This window comes from Pavona decussata, unplaced genomic scaffold (assembly GCF_977016875.1).
Source record: "Pavona decussata unplaced genomic scaffold, jaPavDecu1.1 SCAFFOLD_49, whole genome shotgun sequence".
Taxonomy (NCBI): Eukaryota; Metazoa; Cnidaria; class Anthozoa; order Scleractinia; family Agariciidae; genus Pavona; species Pavona decussata.
In genome coordinates, this window is record NW_028145471.1 from 1813106 (window position 1) to 1828070 (window position 14965).

General features: G+C 37.9%; 2 protein-coding genes across 2 annotated transcripts; both read left to right on the forward strand.

The window, feature by feature from the left end:
- The first annotated feature begins 5213 nt into the window (after positions 1 to 5213).
- Positions 5214 to 8158, forward strand: LOC146481583 (uncharacterized). Its single transcript, XM_085108207.1, has 4 exons — positions 5214 to 5471; positions 6619 to 6687; positions 6782 to 6806; positions 7836 to 8158. Exons 1-4 carry the CDS (start codon positions 5358 to 5360, stop codon positions 7970 to 7972), a joined length of 345 nt encoding a protein of 114 aa, XP_084964333.1. The 5' UTR covers positions 5214 to 5357; the 3' UTR covers positions 7973 to 8158.
- A 2338-nt stretch (positions 8159 to 10496) lies between these two features.
- Positions 10497 to 12846, forward strand: LOC146481584 (uncharacterized). The gene is made up of 3 exons (XM_085108208.1): positions 10497 to 10762; positions 10898 to 10949; positions 12466 to 12846. Exons 1-3 carry the CDS (start codon positions 10706 to 10708, stop codon positions 12666 to 12668), a joined length of 312 nt encoding a protein of 103 aa, XP_084964334.1. The 5' UTR covers positions 10497 to 10705; the 3' UTR covers positions 12669 to 12846.
- The last annotated feature ends 2119 nt before the right edge of the window (positions 12847 to 14965 follow it).

Genomic DNA, 14965 nt, shown 5'->3' on the forward strand with positions numbered 1-14965 from the left:
ACTTTGAGTTCCGCTTCTCGTTTGCCTTTTTCGTAGATTTATGTGTATCAAGGTATCAATACGATAAAAGTTTAATTTCAGAAATAATCGCGACTCGAGTTAGAGCAGTTTTTTTTTTTTCAGATGATACATGTAAAAAGCGCAATCAATTATGCAATTAAGCAAATACAATTAACTAGAGCTAAACGCGGTTGCATGCGAGGAAATCACGAATGGCTTTGGTTTTGCTTCACATTGGTTGAGAATGTGTCGCGAGTTTTACTACCAGAACCAATCTCTGGGCGAAGGAAAGCAAAACCAAAGCAATTACCAAATAATTTGTAACAATTAATTGAAAACCGCTCTAATCCGTATACACAAAACCCTTGAATTGCAGTTTGATTATCTCAAAGGGAGGCATGCACTTAGCCATTAAATTCAGACCTCTAACATGGCGTTTTTGGGACGTAGTAACCCTAGCAGTGTGCACGATGTTTTTCTTTTCCATAAAGCTAGTTTAATGGCCTTAACTCCCACGAATCTCCCGTAGCTCAGTGGTAGAGCATCCGAACCAGTAATCGAAGGCCTTAGTTTCGATTTCGACTCCTGATAAGAGCACTCGGGTTTCCTTTTTCCGAGTATGCCTGTCACTCACTGAATAATACATCATTCTCACAGTTTGTTGTTGTTTATTTGTTTCATTTTTGTTGTTGTTGTTGTTGTTCTTTGTTGGTTGCTCCTTATACTGATTTCTCTTGCGTAGTTTTCGTTTTTGTAACTATTTTAGGCGAATAGATAACAATTACATTGTTCAGCCTGACCTGTCAACAGAAAGGCTATAATTTAGCTCTCGCCTCATTTTTCGTAGCTTATTACTATGCGCGAAAAGCAGATCCTAGCAAGGTTTTTTTTTTCTTTAATTTCTGTAACACTTGCTAAGATCTGCTTTTCCCTCATAGTCACAAACTACTATGAAGAGCGAAGGCTAATTTAGCGTCATGTGTGTTGGACGGGGGTCATGCTGAACAATGTCATTGTTATCCGTTGTTATCGCCTCAAAATGTTTTAAAAAAGGAAATGCTGGAAGAGATATCACTGAGTTAGAGATAAAAATTTCGGTTAATGACGCAAAATTTAAGTGTATTTTCTGTAGATCGCTATTATGCAACTAACGTATGATTTGGTCACAAAAAGGCTAGGCCGCGAAAACATTGCGGGCTTAGTATTTACTGGCATCGCTATGTGTATAATAGAAACTGCGGTTGTTATTCAATTTAATTCAATTAAATTTTATTCACACTTATTGAAACGAAATACATTATATTTTATAGTAAGAAAAAATTAAACATGCAGAGCAATTTATTGAATGATTTTACCTTCTTCGGAAGAAGTGCGTAGTGGCCAAAGGAGCAAAGCTTTCGTGTTGGCCACTACCTCTGTGCAGTTAAATGAAATAGGGGAAGGGGAAAGTACAATTTATAACACTGGTTGAATAGAAAAGCTTCAAAATTTTATAGTAAAGAAGCGAGTGGACGGTTAATTGATTCGGTATAAGGAGCCGCACTACACGTGTAAGTGGGCCACACGACCAGAGGGTAACCCGGTTTCAGAAGCATGAAGCAACTCCAGCAATATGAATACATCTGGATGGAGAAAGACAATGTGAAGCAAACGTTTCTTATCTAAGAAAACAACACAGCAGTGAAGAGATCAACCTTAAGGCTCCAACCACCAACCCTCGGATCTTCCCAATTTCCGACGCTTTAATCACTGTTCGACGGCTCCTCTACTTACTCCATGGTATACTAATTCGTTCAGTGCCAGGAAAACTGGTCACTGCTTCAAAAGCGGCCCTGACGCATGTACATAGGGTTCATATTCACTCGTTTCATTTTACAATCCGTACCTTGTCAAGTTTTATTTGGGTTTTTTAAGGTACATTTCAATTTAAGATTGAAATTTTGTCTTGAAAATAAGCAATAAATTAATAGCAGCGTAATATAGAAAGGCCTAAGGTTAGTTTTAAGGGTGACCAAAAGTTCTAGTAAACCACTACTTACGATAAAAAGCCGGCAAACCGCTAATAGTGAAATAAACGTTAAGATGCTGTAATTAAATCACTTCAGCCGGTCACGAGACATGAGAGGAATTTTCCTAATTAGTATCCAAATATATGAACTTCACCTGTTCGTTATGATCATCGTCACCAATTTATCATTATCACCATCATCATCATAAGAAGCAGCAGCATCATCATCACCATCATCATCTGACTGACTGACTCACTTAATAACTGACTGGGTGACTTAATGACTGACTGACGCTGAATGACTGGCTGACTGACTGACTGACTGACTGACTAACTCACTTTATGACTGACATGCTGACTAACTGACTGACTGACTGGCTGACATAATGACTGACTCACTGATTAACTCAATGACGTGCTAACTGGCTGACTTAATGACTGACTAACTGACTGGCTGACTGGCTAACTTAATGACTGAATAACTGACTGACTCTCTGACTGACTGACTGACTGACTGACTGAATGACTTGCTGACTGGCTGACTTAATGACTGACTGACTAACTGACTGGCTAACTTAATGACAGACTAACTGACTGACTCCCCGACTGACTGAATGACTGACTGACTGACTGACTGACTGACTGACTGACTGACTGAATAACTTGCTGACTGGCTGACTTAATGACTGACTGACTTACCTACTGACTGGCTGACTGACTGACTGACTGACTTATTGACTGACTTAATGACTGAGTGGCTGATTGATTGACTGACTGACTGACTGACTGACTGCTGACTACTGACTGTTTGAATGGATGACTTAATGGCTGACTAACTGACTGAATGACCTGCTGACTGGATGTATTAACGACTGACCGACTGACTGACTGACTGACTTAATGACTGACTAACTGACTGACTGACTGACTGACTTAATGACTGACTGGCTGATTGACTGACTGACTGACTGACTGACTAATTAACTGACTTAATGACTGACTGATTCCAGGGGCGCACACCATTCCAAGCACTCAATTAGGACTCTTAAGCGTAATTTTGGAATAATTTCCCTTGTCCTAACGGAAGATGGATAACGTACAAAATGTAGAAGCATCAACTGAAAACGGCTCCAAGTTACAAAAAAAAAAAAGCACAGTTCGACTTGTGGAATAAAATGGCGCTTCCAAACGGAATTCTCCGGTTTTCTATGTAAACTGGTAAGTGCTCCAGGTCTCCTAACACTCGTGTGGAGCCAAGTGCACAGCATACAGTTTGGCGATCATGGTTTCATTCCTTCGCAGGATGTAATCCAGGAAGCTCAAATAACAATTTATCTTTCAAAATATTTCACAGTTATTCACCGAAGTGAAAGTGAAAAGTAGTGGATTTTTAATTTCTTAGACTCATTTATAATTCACAAGACGGAAACACAAAGGAAACCATTGTCATGAAGAAGGTTTGAAAAGGTGTACACGTTTCTGTTGAATTTCACCAAGAATGTCAATGTTCACCATTTGTAAAAAATCACTCGCCTACGCCTCGGTTTTCAACCCACTTCCCGGTGTTTGGAAATCGGATGAAACACTGTTCCTTGGGCTACATATGTTTCCCTCATCGATGCCGAGGTGAATAATTGTTTTAGCATGTAGCATGTCTCAGTAACACACTTTATTTCTGATAAAACAACAAAAAAACTCGCGCTCCCAATTTAGGACACTCATTGTGCGAGAGGTGAAAACGCAAATATTGCCCGGAGTTTGAGAACCCAAACAGAGCGCGCGCAATCGATTGATTTGGTGAACACTAAAACCTTAAACATGCTACCCAAGGAAACTGACCAAGGAGAAAAGGATGATTGAAAATTTTACTCAGAAATAAAAAGTATCTTTAACAGGTTAAAAGGAAACGATTGCTTGAATCCCATATCAAGGATCAAAATTTAGCACGCCGTTTTTGGGATATTACAGGTTATAATATTCAATATTGCAAAAATGAGAACAATGATCAGTGCTACGGAGAAAAAATAACATTTTCGTTTCTCGAGCGGATTTTCAAATACAGTATCGCATATTGTACAATCAAGACTACTGTTAGCAGGCCACACTCTTCTAAGCAGTCATAGCCTGTGAACAGGCTCCCAAGTGGGATATAGGGCGAAGACAAAACTCGAGCTCGGAGAGGGGGGAAAAGAAAGGAAGGGAGCTCCTTTCCTTTCTCTTTCGCCCCCATACCGCACTCCAATCGCCCGGCTCGCCGATATTTTTTCCTCTTATGCCCCACTTGGCAACTTGAAAACATAAAAACAAATTTAAAATATCATCTTTACCCAATCAAGATAATCCTATGAAAAAAAAGCCTCCATTCCGTATTCTTTAGTTCCGTGAAAATCCTCACGAAAATTTCTTTAATCTACATACGCAAAAACTAATATCAAAAGCAGCACTGACAATTTCACAAAATTGTCTTTTTCTCAAGCACGACAGTGTTTTCAGCTGCATGAAACTGCCAAACGTATAGCTAGCTATGAACAAGAAATGAAAATTTACAAAGGATCTTTTCAAACTTGTTAATCATTCATGAGACAAAACAATCAAAGGAAGTCATCACCGTGAACGATGTTTGCAAAAGTGATCTTAATTTATCATAAAATTGATGAACTTTTGCTTTGAATTTGGGAAGGCTGTGCCTCGTTATTTCAACTCACTTATCGGTATTTGGAAATCGGATGACACGGTCTTCTTAGTGTTGGAAATGTCACTTGAGCTGTTGCTTAATTCCATTACTTGTCTTTTCACTCTCTTTTTTATCGACTTTATTGTTAATTATAGAATAAAAACAGCTACATAAGAAAATTAAAAGGAGGAACAATAAAAAACGAAAGGGAATGCGTGACGAACAGATCGTAGTTCCAAATCCCAAGCATTTTTAAATAGAAAATGCATTTCACTCAAATACTAACCTTTTATTTTTCTTTAATTCTCTCTCTTAGAGACACATTAATTTTAATTTGAAGCAGTGCAAAATTCATTCATTTTGTACTCTAAAAAAAATAAAGATCAAAATCAACAATTCTTTTAATTACTTAGGTGAAAAAAATATTAGGCAAATTGGCAGAACAAATTTGATTCAAGTCCTTTTTTTTTGGCATTTGGATTCAAGTAATTAGGAAATCTCTATCTTCACACTGACTATTTTTTGAGTGAGATTGTTGGCGTAAAATCACAGAAAATGTTTCCACTTGCTATGCATGAAGTTCCAAGAATATCAATCCTAGCCTAATTAAAGACCAATATAGCTGTTGCTGCTGAACAAAGTCTCCATTTTAATTGCCTAATTATCTGTAAGAATATGAAATGGCTTCCTATTGAAAAGGCGAATATTACACTTTTTTCAGCCATCAAAGAGCCTGAAGACTCGAGAATCCATAAGCTTGGTCGTACTATTTTCAGCATCATACTGAAGGTATACTAACAGCATCCAATTTGCATTAGTATTTTCTCTCTTTCCGCGTAAACGGCCTATAGAAGCCTTCTGGCGATTTACTGATCTCGTCAAAATTCAATTGTGGGCAATAGACCTTATTCCAATAATCGTTGTTCTATTTGTTACTCATCGAAAACTATAGTTTTTGTTTGAAGTTTGGTACGTATAGTATTTCAGCTACACACTTAAACGCACTGCTCGAAACCTTTTATTTAAGTGACCACACTCTAGGTTTTCATCCACAGGTTCAAACGTTAGAACTACGCTCTACAGCAAAATGAACAGTAACACACAAAAGTACTGCTCGATGATTTCCATTCAATGGTCACACCTCAGGATTTGATCCACATACTCAACGGTTGGAACCACGTTCTACTGCATAACAAACAGTACCACAGAAAAGTACTGCTCAGTAGCTTTAATTAATTTAAATGGTTACACCTTAGAATTTCATCCACATAGCCAAAAGTTGGATCCACTTTCTACTGCATAACAAAAAAAACCACAGGAAGGCATTGCTCAGTAGCTTTAATTTTGAATGGTCACACCTTAGGATTTCATCCACATACTCAGAAGCTAGAACCACTTTCTGCTGCATAACAAACAGTACCACAGGAAAGTATTAAAGTGTTACTCCGTAGCTTTAATTTAAATGATCACACCTGACGATTTTATCCACAGACTCAAAACTTACAACCACCCTCTACTGCATAACTAACAATACCACAGAAAGTGCTACTTGTTAACCTTCTTTTGAATAGTCCATTTGGATTTCATCTAAAGATCATTCTATGCAGTATAAAAAACCGTACTCCAGAAACGTGTTGCCCCGTGTGCTTTCATTGCACTTTGTACCAACACCCTGCCCACCATTCAGTATAACACAAAGCAACACGGAATTTCATTTGAATGATCACCCTTATGGGCTTTATCTTCCGGTTAAAATAATAACTCCTTTATGTTAATGGAAGTTTTCACGACAACCAATAAGGGGTTTATGGAGTCAGTCATTTATAAAATTGGATAATTATGACTCTCCTTTGTTTCCTCCTAGTCTTCTTACCTTTTTCAAGTACATGTATATACAAATATAAGCCACCTTTTAATCTGTTTAACGTATTTTCAGTATATTGGCAACATGAAGTTCCTGATTTTGCTGGGTATTCTAACTGCTCTGTGTCTCAACATTGGAAAGGTAATCAATTCTTGGAACATAAAACATTTTGAAACGTGTACTGTTATTGCTAAAAATTGACCCTGTTTGTTTCATTTGTTTTCATTTTCCTCAGGTCGAAAGTAAATATTATCCAGAGGGTGAGTTGCTGCTGTTCATTATTGCGGTCTCTTTCATTGGCTGAATGCTTGGGCTTAATCAAGGAGGTTTTTCTTAATTTACTTTATTTTAAAATAAAATTATTTAAAAATGGTTAATTCAACCTCGCAAAATTAAGAATATTCATTCCATGAAAACACAAGATAAACAAATCCCTTCGCACAATTACAAAAAATATCCAAAGTTAATTGGATGATATCACGATCCTACTCCCAACCTTTCGCTCAGTGACGATGCACCTTTCTTGAATTACGTCCTTTTTTTCGTGGCAACGTGCATGGCCAAGTCGGCTTAAAGAACTTTTTGTTGTTGTTGTTGTTGTTGTTGTTGATTTGTTTTGTTTTGTTTTGTTTTGTTTTGATTTTCAAGCCGCGTTCAGGTTGTTTTTCACAGAGGTTTTAAATAATTTATAAATGATCTTCAACAGTCAAATTCCAACCCACAACCTTCAAAAATTAATGATATCCATATTATGAATTCCCGTTTAAACTAGATAAACAAAACCTTGCTAGAATTATCAAGAATTATCAAAACATTCATCAATTGGTTAATATCATGGTCTACCACAACTATATCATCTTCTCCCAACCGAATCAATGGCATTGACGCCATGTCCCATTTTTGCTTTTAGATCATTTTCGCCACCACCTGCATGGCTAAGTCGGATGAAATAAACATTTTAAAGCCGCTCCCAGGTTGCAAAACGGTCCAGTTTAATAGGTTTCAAATTGTGGGCTCACGGTCTGCGATTCAGATCAGTTTAGGAGTACAATGGTGACCTTCTCTGATTTGTGAAGATTCAATGACAACAATATAAAAGCATATCAATAATGAAATTGCCAAATGAGTGTCGAATTAGCAAAATTTTAATGCAAGACAACAACAAAAACTGAGCATGGTTCTTTTTATTTTTCTAATCCTTCGTTAGTGTTCCGGTTTTAGTTTGTGTAGCAAATTTCACTTAAAAAAGTGCATTTCGCAGAAAATGATGTTCATTTTTGCTCTTACAGGGTGTCCAGAATGCACTTTCCCAGTAGCGTGTGCCAGGGACGTTTGTGGGATGGCTTCGCTTTTTTCACCGTGTCCAATGCACACTGCATGCCGCCAGTGTGATTGCGGCTGTGGCTACGAATGTCGTGGACAGTGAAGAACTGACGCATCAGTATACTTAAATGAAATGGAACGAAACAGAGGAATATTTAGTCCCACCTAATATTGAAGTACAAAGTTATTTTCAGTTTCCATCAAACTAATAAGCACTGAACTAATCGGCAAAGATTAATGATATACGTAAGTATTAACTGATGTGACAATAAATAATATCGGCGATAAAGCAGTGGTTCAGTTTTTTCTTTTGTGAAATCGAGTGAGAATGACAGGCAGGGCACCGTCCATGATTTCACTTTTCTCCCTACTGCATCGACAAAGTTCCATTGGGCATTTAAAGATTGAGCACATTCTCTTTCACCCAGTTAATAAGTTTTTGATCGTTGAACAAAGGGACTGAACAAACAACTAAGAAAAGTAGGTAGGTAGGAAGGAAGGAAGGAAGGAAGGAAGGAAGGAAGGAAGGAAGGAAGGAAGGAGGGAAGGAGGGAAGGAAGGAACGAAGGAAGGAAGGGAGGGAGGGAGGGAGGGAGGGAGGAAGGAAGGAAGGAATGAAGGAAGGAAGGAAGGAAGGAAGGAAGGAAGGACAGAAGGAAGGAAGGAAGGAAGGAAGGAAGGAAGGAAGGAAGGAAGGAAGGAAGGAAGGAAGGAAGGAAGGAAGGAAGGAAGGAAGGAACGAAGGAACGAAGGAACGAAGGAAAGAAGGAAGGAATGAAGGAAGGAAGGAAGGAAGGAAGGAAGGAAGGAAGGAAGGAAGGAAGGAACGAAGGAACGAAGGAACGAAGGAAAGAAGGAAGGAATGAAGGAAGGAAGGAAGGAAGGAAGGAAGGAAGGAAGGAAGGAAGGAAGGAAGGAAGGAAGGGAGGGAGGAAGGAACGAGGGAAAGAAGAAAGGAGGAAAGGAAGGAAGGAAGGAAGGAAGGAAGGAAGGAAGGAAGGAAGGAAGGAAGGAAGGAAGGAAGGAAGGAAGGAAGGAAGGAAGGAAAGAAGGAAGGAAGGAAGGAATGGACGGAGGGAGAGAGGAAGGAAGGAAGGAAGGAAGGAATAGAGGAAGGGAGAGAGGAAGAAAGGATGGAAGGAAGGAAGGAACAAAGGAAGGAATGGAGGGAGGAAGAGAGGAAGAAAGGAAGGAAGGAAGGAAGGAAGGAAGGAAGGAAGGAAGGAAGGAAGGAAGGAAGGAAGGAAGGAAGGAAGGGAGGGAGAGAGAAAGAAAGGGAGATAGGAAGGAAGGGAGGGAGAGAGAGAATACGGGAGGAAGGAGAAGGAATGAAGGAACGAATAAAACAACGAAAGAATGAATGAAATTCGAACAATGGCATGCTTGCAACTGACTGACGGACGGATGTACGTTTTGATAAAAGAATAAGTTAATGCTGCTTATTTAAATGGTGAAAATAACTTATTCGTCTCATAGCGATTTGAATAAAAACTAAACAGTCATAGAATAATTCCATTTAAAGACTTGCGCTTGCACTGACCGGCCTAAAATATGCTTACATACGTATACAGGCTGGACACTTCCGATCGATTATCCCTCAATTTTAAGTTGATTTTTCGAACATCGCTCCTAGCAATCGCATGATAAACTCAAATGACGATCAATGCCACACTTTTTGTTGATTTTAGCTAACTGATTTGATCCCAATACGTTAAATAAGTTTAGAAAAAGGCTAACTTATATGTTCTTCGGCAGCAGCATCATTTCTAATAATTTTAAGCACGCTTATCTTCAAAAATTTGTTAGTTGTGCTTGCGTTGTCTTTCCAATCGTTTTTATTATTTTTTTTATTTTTTTATTATTTCTTTTTTCAAATGAAAATATTTGACCATTTTTTAAGAGTGACTTCGAAATATCTTATTTACTCTATATGGTCGTTTGGGTGCAATTAATTCTACGCCAACATAAACAAATGTCAAAAATGAAGTCAACATGTCGAGAATCTCTAACAGATCGCGCAGCTGATCTATCAAATCAAGATTTTTTGCATAGTTCATACAACATCAAAATCTATTATCTTCATAGGAATAAACCATTTGAAAATATATATCGTGGTTAGTCGTTTTCATAAACACTATCAGCAGTTTCCAGAGCTGGTGAGTAGGATTAAAGGAAATTAAATGATTGAATTCTGAGGGCGGATATGCTTGGTCCAAGGAAATCAGAGCGTAGTGAATTATATTTATTTTAATTTCGTTGGAATTTTGACTAAAAGCTCTAGTTAGAATCTTTCTTGCAATATTCAAAGAACAAAACTATTCCGACCAAATAATTAGACAAGTAAAGATAAACGATAAAAAGGAACAACGTATAACCAAACCTTTACTTATAAGGACATAATAACTGCGTGAATAAATCAGTTTAACAAAATTTCGGTGACGCGCTCTCTGCAGGTGTGAGTTGACGCTAAATAGGTTATTATTTTTTAGTTTAGACTAGGAAGGAAATGTACTCTAAAACCGAAGCTTAGGCTTTAACTCGATGCCTCAGTCCATAAGTAAATGCTGTTTTATAGGATTTTTTTTCTTCTTTTGGCGGGGGGGAGGGTTAATCCACGTCGTACTCGAACTTGAATGAAGTTGAAATGAAAACTCACTGAGTCAGTTAAATCCCAACTCACGAAGTGGTGATTCAAACAAATTTAGTCACTGTTTCTAATGCTGAATTCCATTAAGTTGTTTAACGTTAAGCGGTTAAAGTTTTCTTAGTGACGGAAAATATGTTACAGAATCGTGAAGTTGACTAGCTCTTTAACTCATTAATTACAGGTAACAAAATGAAGCGTGTTGTTTTTCTGGGTGTCCTGGCCATATTTTGCCTCGTCGTCGAACAGGTAATATTGATGCCTTTAATTCATTTACACTTTTCTCTACAATAGAAATGTGATAGCGCTTTATATATAACGAAATATATTTCTGGCAATGCAGATGCCAGACTTTTAAAAAGAAATTTATACGTTTTTTGTCAGGTGAAAAGCAAAGCTTTTGAAAAGGACGGTCCAGGAAAACCAGGAGGAGGAGGCGAGTTTCATTGCTTTCAATAATGTGACAAGTAAATTTTTTAATATTACTAATGTCGTAGACAAAGAATTTCTATGGTTGGCTATCAGATTTTCATCTAGTGAGAGGCGAATGCCAAGTTAGGTAATTTCCTTATTTAAATTAAAATTTGAATCGAATTTTGCTCTTCAGCTTTTAATCAGCGCTAGCCAACGGTTTGTTTCGGTAAAATATCTGTTCGAATGGCCATGGCATCCGCCACACAAGATTCAAACCTTTTTGTGGGAACAAAATTGTATTTTCTTGAGCGAAGTGCCACCTCAACCATTGCAGCACTGCAAACTAGCTCCTTCTGTTATGGAGGGACTATAATTAACAATGATTCCACTCGCGGGAAGCGCCGAGTTGGCTGTAAACATCTCATATCCAACAAGCGTGAGTGGAATAATTGTTTTATTGAAAACAATCACAAAATATTAGTAGATTTGGCGGATTTCGCTTTACAAGAACAATTAGAAGACAATTTAATGGCCTCTTTTTTTCTCGGACATGGTATAATGGCTCATATACCATGGCCGCGAAGCCAATCTAATCGCTTGATCCAGTTTCTAATAATACCGTTTATATAGTTCACGAAATAAGGGCAGCAAGAATTTTTGGAAAGCTAACAGTAGTTCGAAAACATGATTTCATTTGGACAAAAGATTTAATTTTCTAAACTTTGCAGCTAAAGAATTCTAACAGATCAAACAGTGTTAACTTAAATAGGTGTTCGTTAAAAAGGCCATAAGTCTACTGACTTGTGGATACAAAACACAACATTCTAAGGATCTTATTTGGGATAAACGTTTGCATTAAGTGAAAGAATCAATAAATAAAATAACTAAAGCTAAAACGTTTCCACTCACATAAAAGTATTGCAAAGAATTTTTTATGGTGTTTATGGCTTAATAGATTTATTCTTTTTAGCGTCAGGACACCGTCTTCTCAATCTTTCAAAACCGACACAAAGATCTTAGTACTTGACAAAACTGTCTATGTGCTTTAAATGTCACGGTAGTATTTTAGCTACATGGCAATGCTTTATATATGGGAATGCTACATGACAATGCTTTATCTTTTAAGGAATAATGGTCACGTTGTTCTCATTCAATCCCATTTCATCCCGCTACTATACTGAGAGTATCGCACCAGTTCTTTACCTCCGAGGGGCTCAGTCTTGAAGGGGGGCTACAAATCCCATTTTCCACTGAGCTCAAGTTTTGTTCCAATTCCAGTTTCCAGCTCATATTTGGTCGTGTTTTGTTCCACATCCTACACCCAGTGTCAAACGTTTATGCCCGAAACTCATTCCCAGTACGCCAAATCCCATTTTCCCAGTAAAAACAAGGAAAATCCTAGCTCCCATCGTACCCCATTTCGCATCCTCCATTAAAACACGAAATTACTCTTGGTGTCCATTAATCTAAGTCTGCGATTGTTTGATGCGAATCAGTTAATAAAGATTTTTTTCTTTATCATTGTTTCTTTTACGTAGGTTGTGAGCACCCTTGCTTGTCGGGTCACGTCATGTGTTTCATGGATCCTTGCCGATTTGACCCTTGTAAAGAAGAGGGCAAGATATGCGAGAGGTGCGATTGTGGCTATTGTCACGCCGTATGTGTATCGAAGCAATCTCCTGGCTTTCCGCCACATGAAATTTCTCCTTCTCCACCCCCTCCTCCTCCTCCGGGGTTTTAGTAAATGTGCCGTTTCTCTTGTGTGGCACACAATGTCTATCATGTAAACCACATAGAATTGCTGATGAAGCTTGCATGGTTTTAAATAAAAAATTGTGGTGAAATAGCAAAAATGTACGCAGTCTAATGCTTTACTTTATGTAAGTAATGGTTATAAATTAAAAAAAAATAAAATAACAATTGAATCCTAGCATTGTCGTGAAGTCCTTCTAATTGTGAGAGGTGACCAGCTTGCTATTTAAACCTTTCAAATAATTAGAACTTTTAAAAGCAGAGAGAGAGAGAGAGAATCCTATAGAAAACCATTCGTAATGTACCCACTTGTAAATGGATTTGTTTATGCATTTAAGGTTACTTCCATGTTTCGCGAGTGCCTTCAGGAAAATCTAGCGTACGCGCGCTGCTTTCGATAAAACCACGGAAAACTATATATCACTGTAAAGCTGATAAATTGAAGATTGCGAAAATATCAATGTTTTTTTATTTTGTTGGATACATAAGTGCTCAGAGGCCTGCAAACTCAACACTAGCGACGTGTACTTAACTGAATTACCCACTCTCACGTAAAAGCGCACAACCAAACAGACTTCACAATATCAATCAGGAGATAATAGGCTAACAAAGTGTGTCAGGCTTTTTCTTTATTCCTATAGAGATTCAATATTCCCGATGGGAATACTACCGATAAAAGTTCTGCGTTTTCAACAATTTGAAGCCCAACAAGAAGCTCTCTTAGAATGTTTTGATTTTCACTGGATTTTAGCGGAAGTGAAATCTCACATCAGTATAAGGGAATCGCTTTCTGCTACTGGCCTTTTTTCCCTCCTATCCCAAATGTTGTGCGAGACGCTTGCTACCCAGACGAAAGTATATACTGACCAATAGGGTGTGTGCTTTGAACAATCTTCCATTGGTCTGAAATTGAAGCATAAGATTTGAAATATTGGTCAGAAATTGTCCGTTTATCTCTATTCTGCCTGAGGGGGGTGGGGGATGGCGTGTGTCCGCGCTGATTTTGAATATTCGTAATCAGTGGCGCATCCATGCATGGGCAAGGTCCAGAGGATCCTGCAGTAAAGGCATTACTTGTTTTTGCGCTATTTTCAGGCGAGTGGAGGCAGGCACAAGGCGAGCGCGAAGCGCGAGTGACGCGGGACAGGAGGGCCTCTCTCGTCGCGCGTTACATTTAAACCGATTTGGACAAATGGAATTCACGTTACGATTCCTCCCACCCTCCAATGTTAATAGTGTTAATTACTTATAAAGCTATTTATAATTACTTATCGATATACACATGACGAAAACGTATACATATGCTTGTCAGAATTACGATTAGTTTTGGTAGCGAAAAGAGACGCAGCAGAGCAGTGTCACACACCTTTTTCTTTAAACTTTTATGAGTAATTTGATTGGTGTACAATTCAAGGTGTCACGGCTATGTTTTGCCTGGCTTCTGCTTCGCTTCATTGTAGTCTGTTTTGTTTAGTTATCTTTCGCTTTGCTTTGCGTCACCTTTACTATCATTCCTTCTACTGTAGACATGTTAACTTTAAATACGTTGTACCTTTTAAAATAAGAAAGCGTAAAAAAAATCATATAACTTTTAACATAAGGTTTAGGAGATCTTTTTTTTTTTTTTTTTTTTTTTTCATTTTCATTATCACTTTTTGTTACCAGCGTTTCAATGTAATTTCATCCGTGAATTTTCCCATAAAAATTGAATGATTCTTATCCAAAAGTAAAATTGGTCTTTCTTATAATGTTCAAAATTCGTGCGTTGAAAACATTTCAGCGGCATGCAAAGGTTAAAACTGTTAACTCCTCTTTTTCCTTCACAGTTCTTGGAGCCGTACAGTACAAGTTACATTAGTATCCTCAATAAACGGAACTTTTAGCTTTGAAATTTCCAGAGAGAAATTAACTTATGCTACCCAATAAATAACGCACAAGTCTTGTAAAAATTATCTCTCGACATTCTTTGCAGCTGTACTGAGCTACGAATCTTAGTTATTTGGAGAATGAAAAGTTGGTAACTGCACAGCTAGTTTTTGTTCTACAGCTTAACTGGCAAGAACACATCGATCGCAGTTGTTGAAAATCGAGTATTGACTATCTCTTGGGCAGCATAAACTCGAGGGATGAGTCCAAGAAACGTACGACGTACTTTCCTTTTTTTTCTGAGAGTCCGTGCATTGCCCTCTCAAACGTTTCTCGGTCTAAACTGTTTAAAGTGTATATGACACGAAATCTTTTATTAGCTTATTAGGAAGAGCTTTTAAAATGATGAAGAATGGCATT

What these genes read in the sequence shown, in the direction of transcription:
- LOC146481583 (XM_085108207.1), top strand. Translation starts at nt 5,358, where the DNA reads ATGAAATGGCTTCCTATTGAAAAGGCGAATATTACACTTTTTTCAGCC. An exon ending in TTTTCAGCATCATACTGAAG is followed by an intron (nt 5,472 to 6,618) that starts GTATACTAACAG and finishes ACGTATTTTCAG; the next exon opens with TATATTGGCAACATGAAGTT. An exon ending in AAGTAAATATTATCCAGAGG is followed by an intron (nt 6,807 to 7,835) that starts GTGAGTTGCTGC and finishes TTGCTCTTACAG; the next exon opens with GGTGTCCAGAATGCACTTTC.
- LOC146481584 (XM_085108208.1), top strand. Translation starts at nt 10,706, where the DNA reads ATGAAGCGTGTTGTTTTTCTGGGTGTCCTGGCCATATTTTGCCTCGTC. An exon ending in TTTGCCTCGTCGTCGAACAG is followed by an intron (nt 10,763 to 10,897) that starts GTAATATTGATG and finishes GTTTTTTGTCAG; the next exon opens with GTGAAAAGCAAAGCTTTTGA. An exon ending in AGGAAAACCAGGAGGAGGAG is followed by an intron (nt 10,950 to 12,465) that starts GCGAGTTTCATT and finishes TCTTTTACGTAG; the next exon opens with GTTGTGAGCACCCTTGCTTG.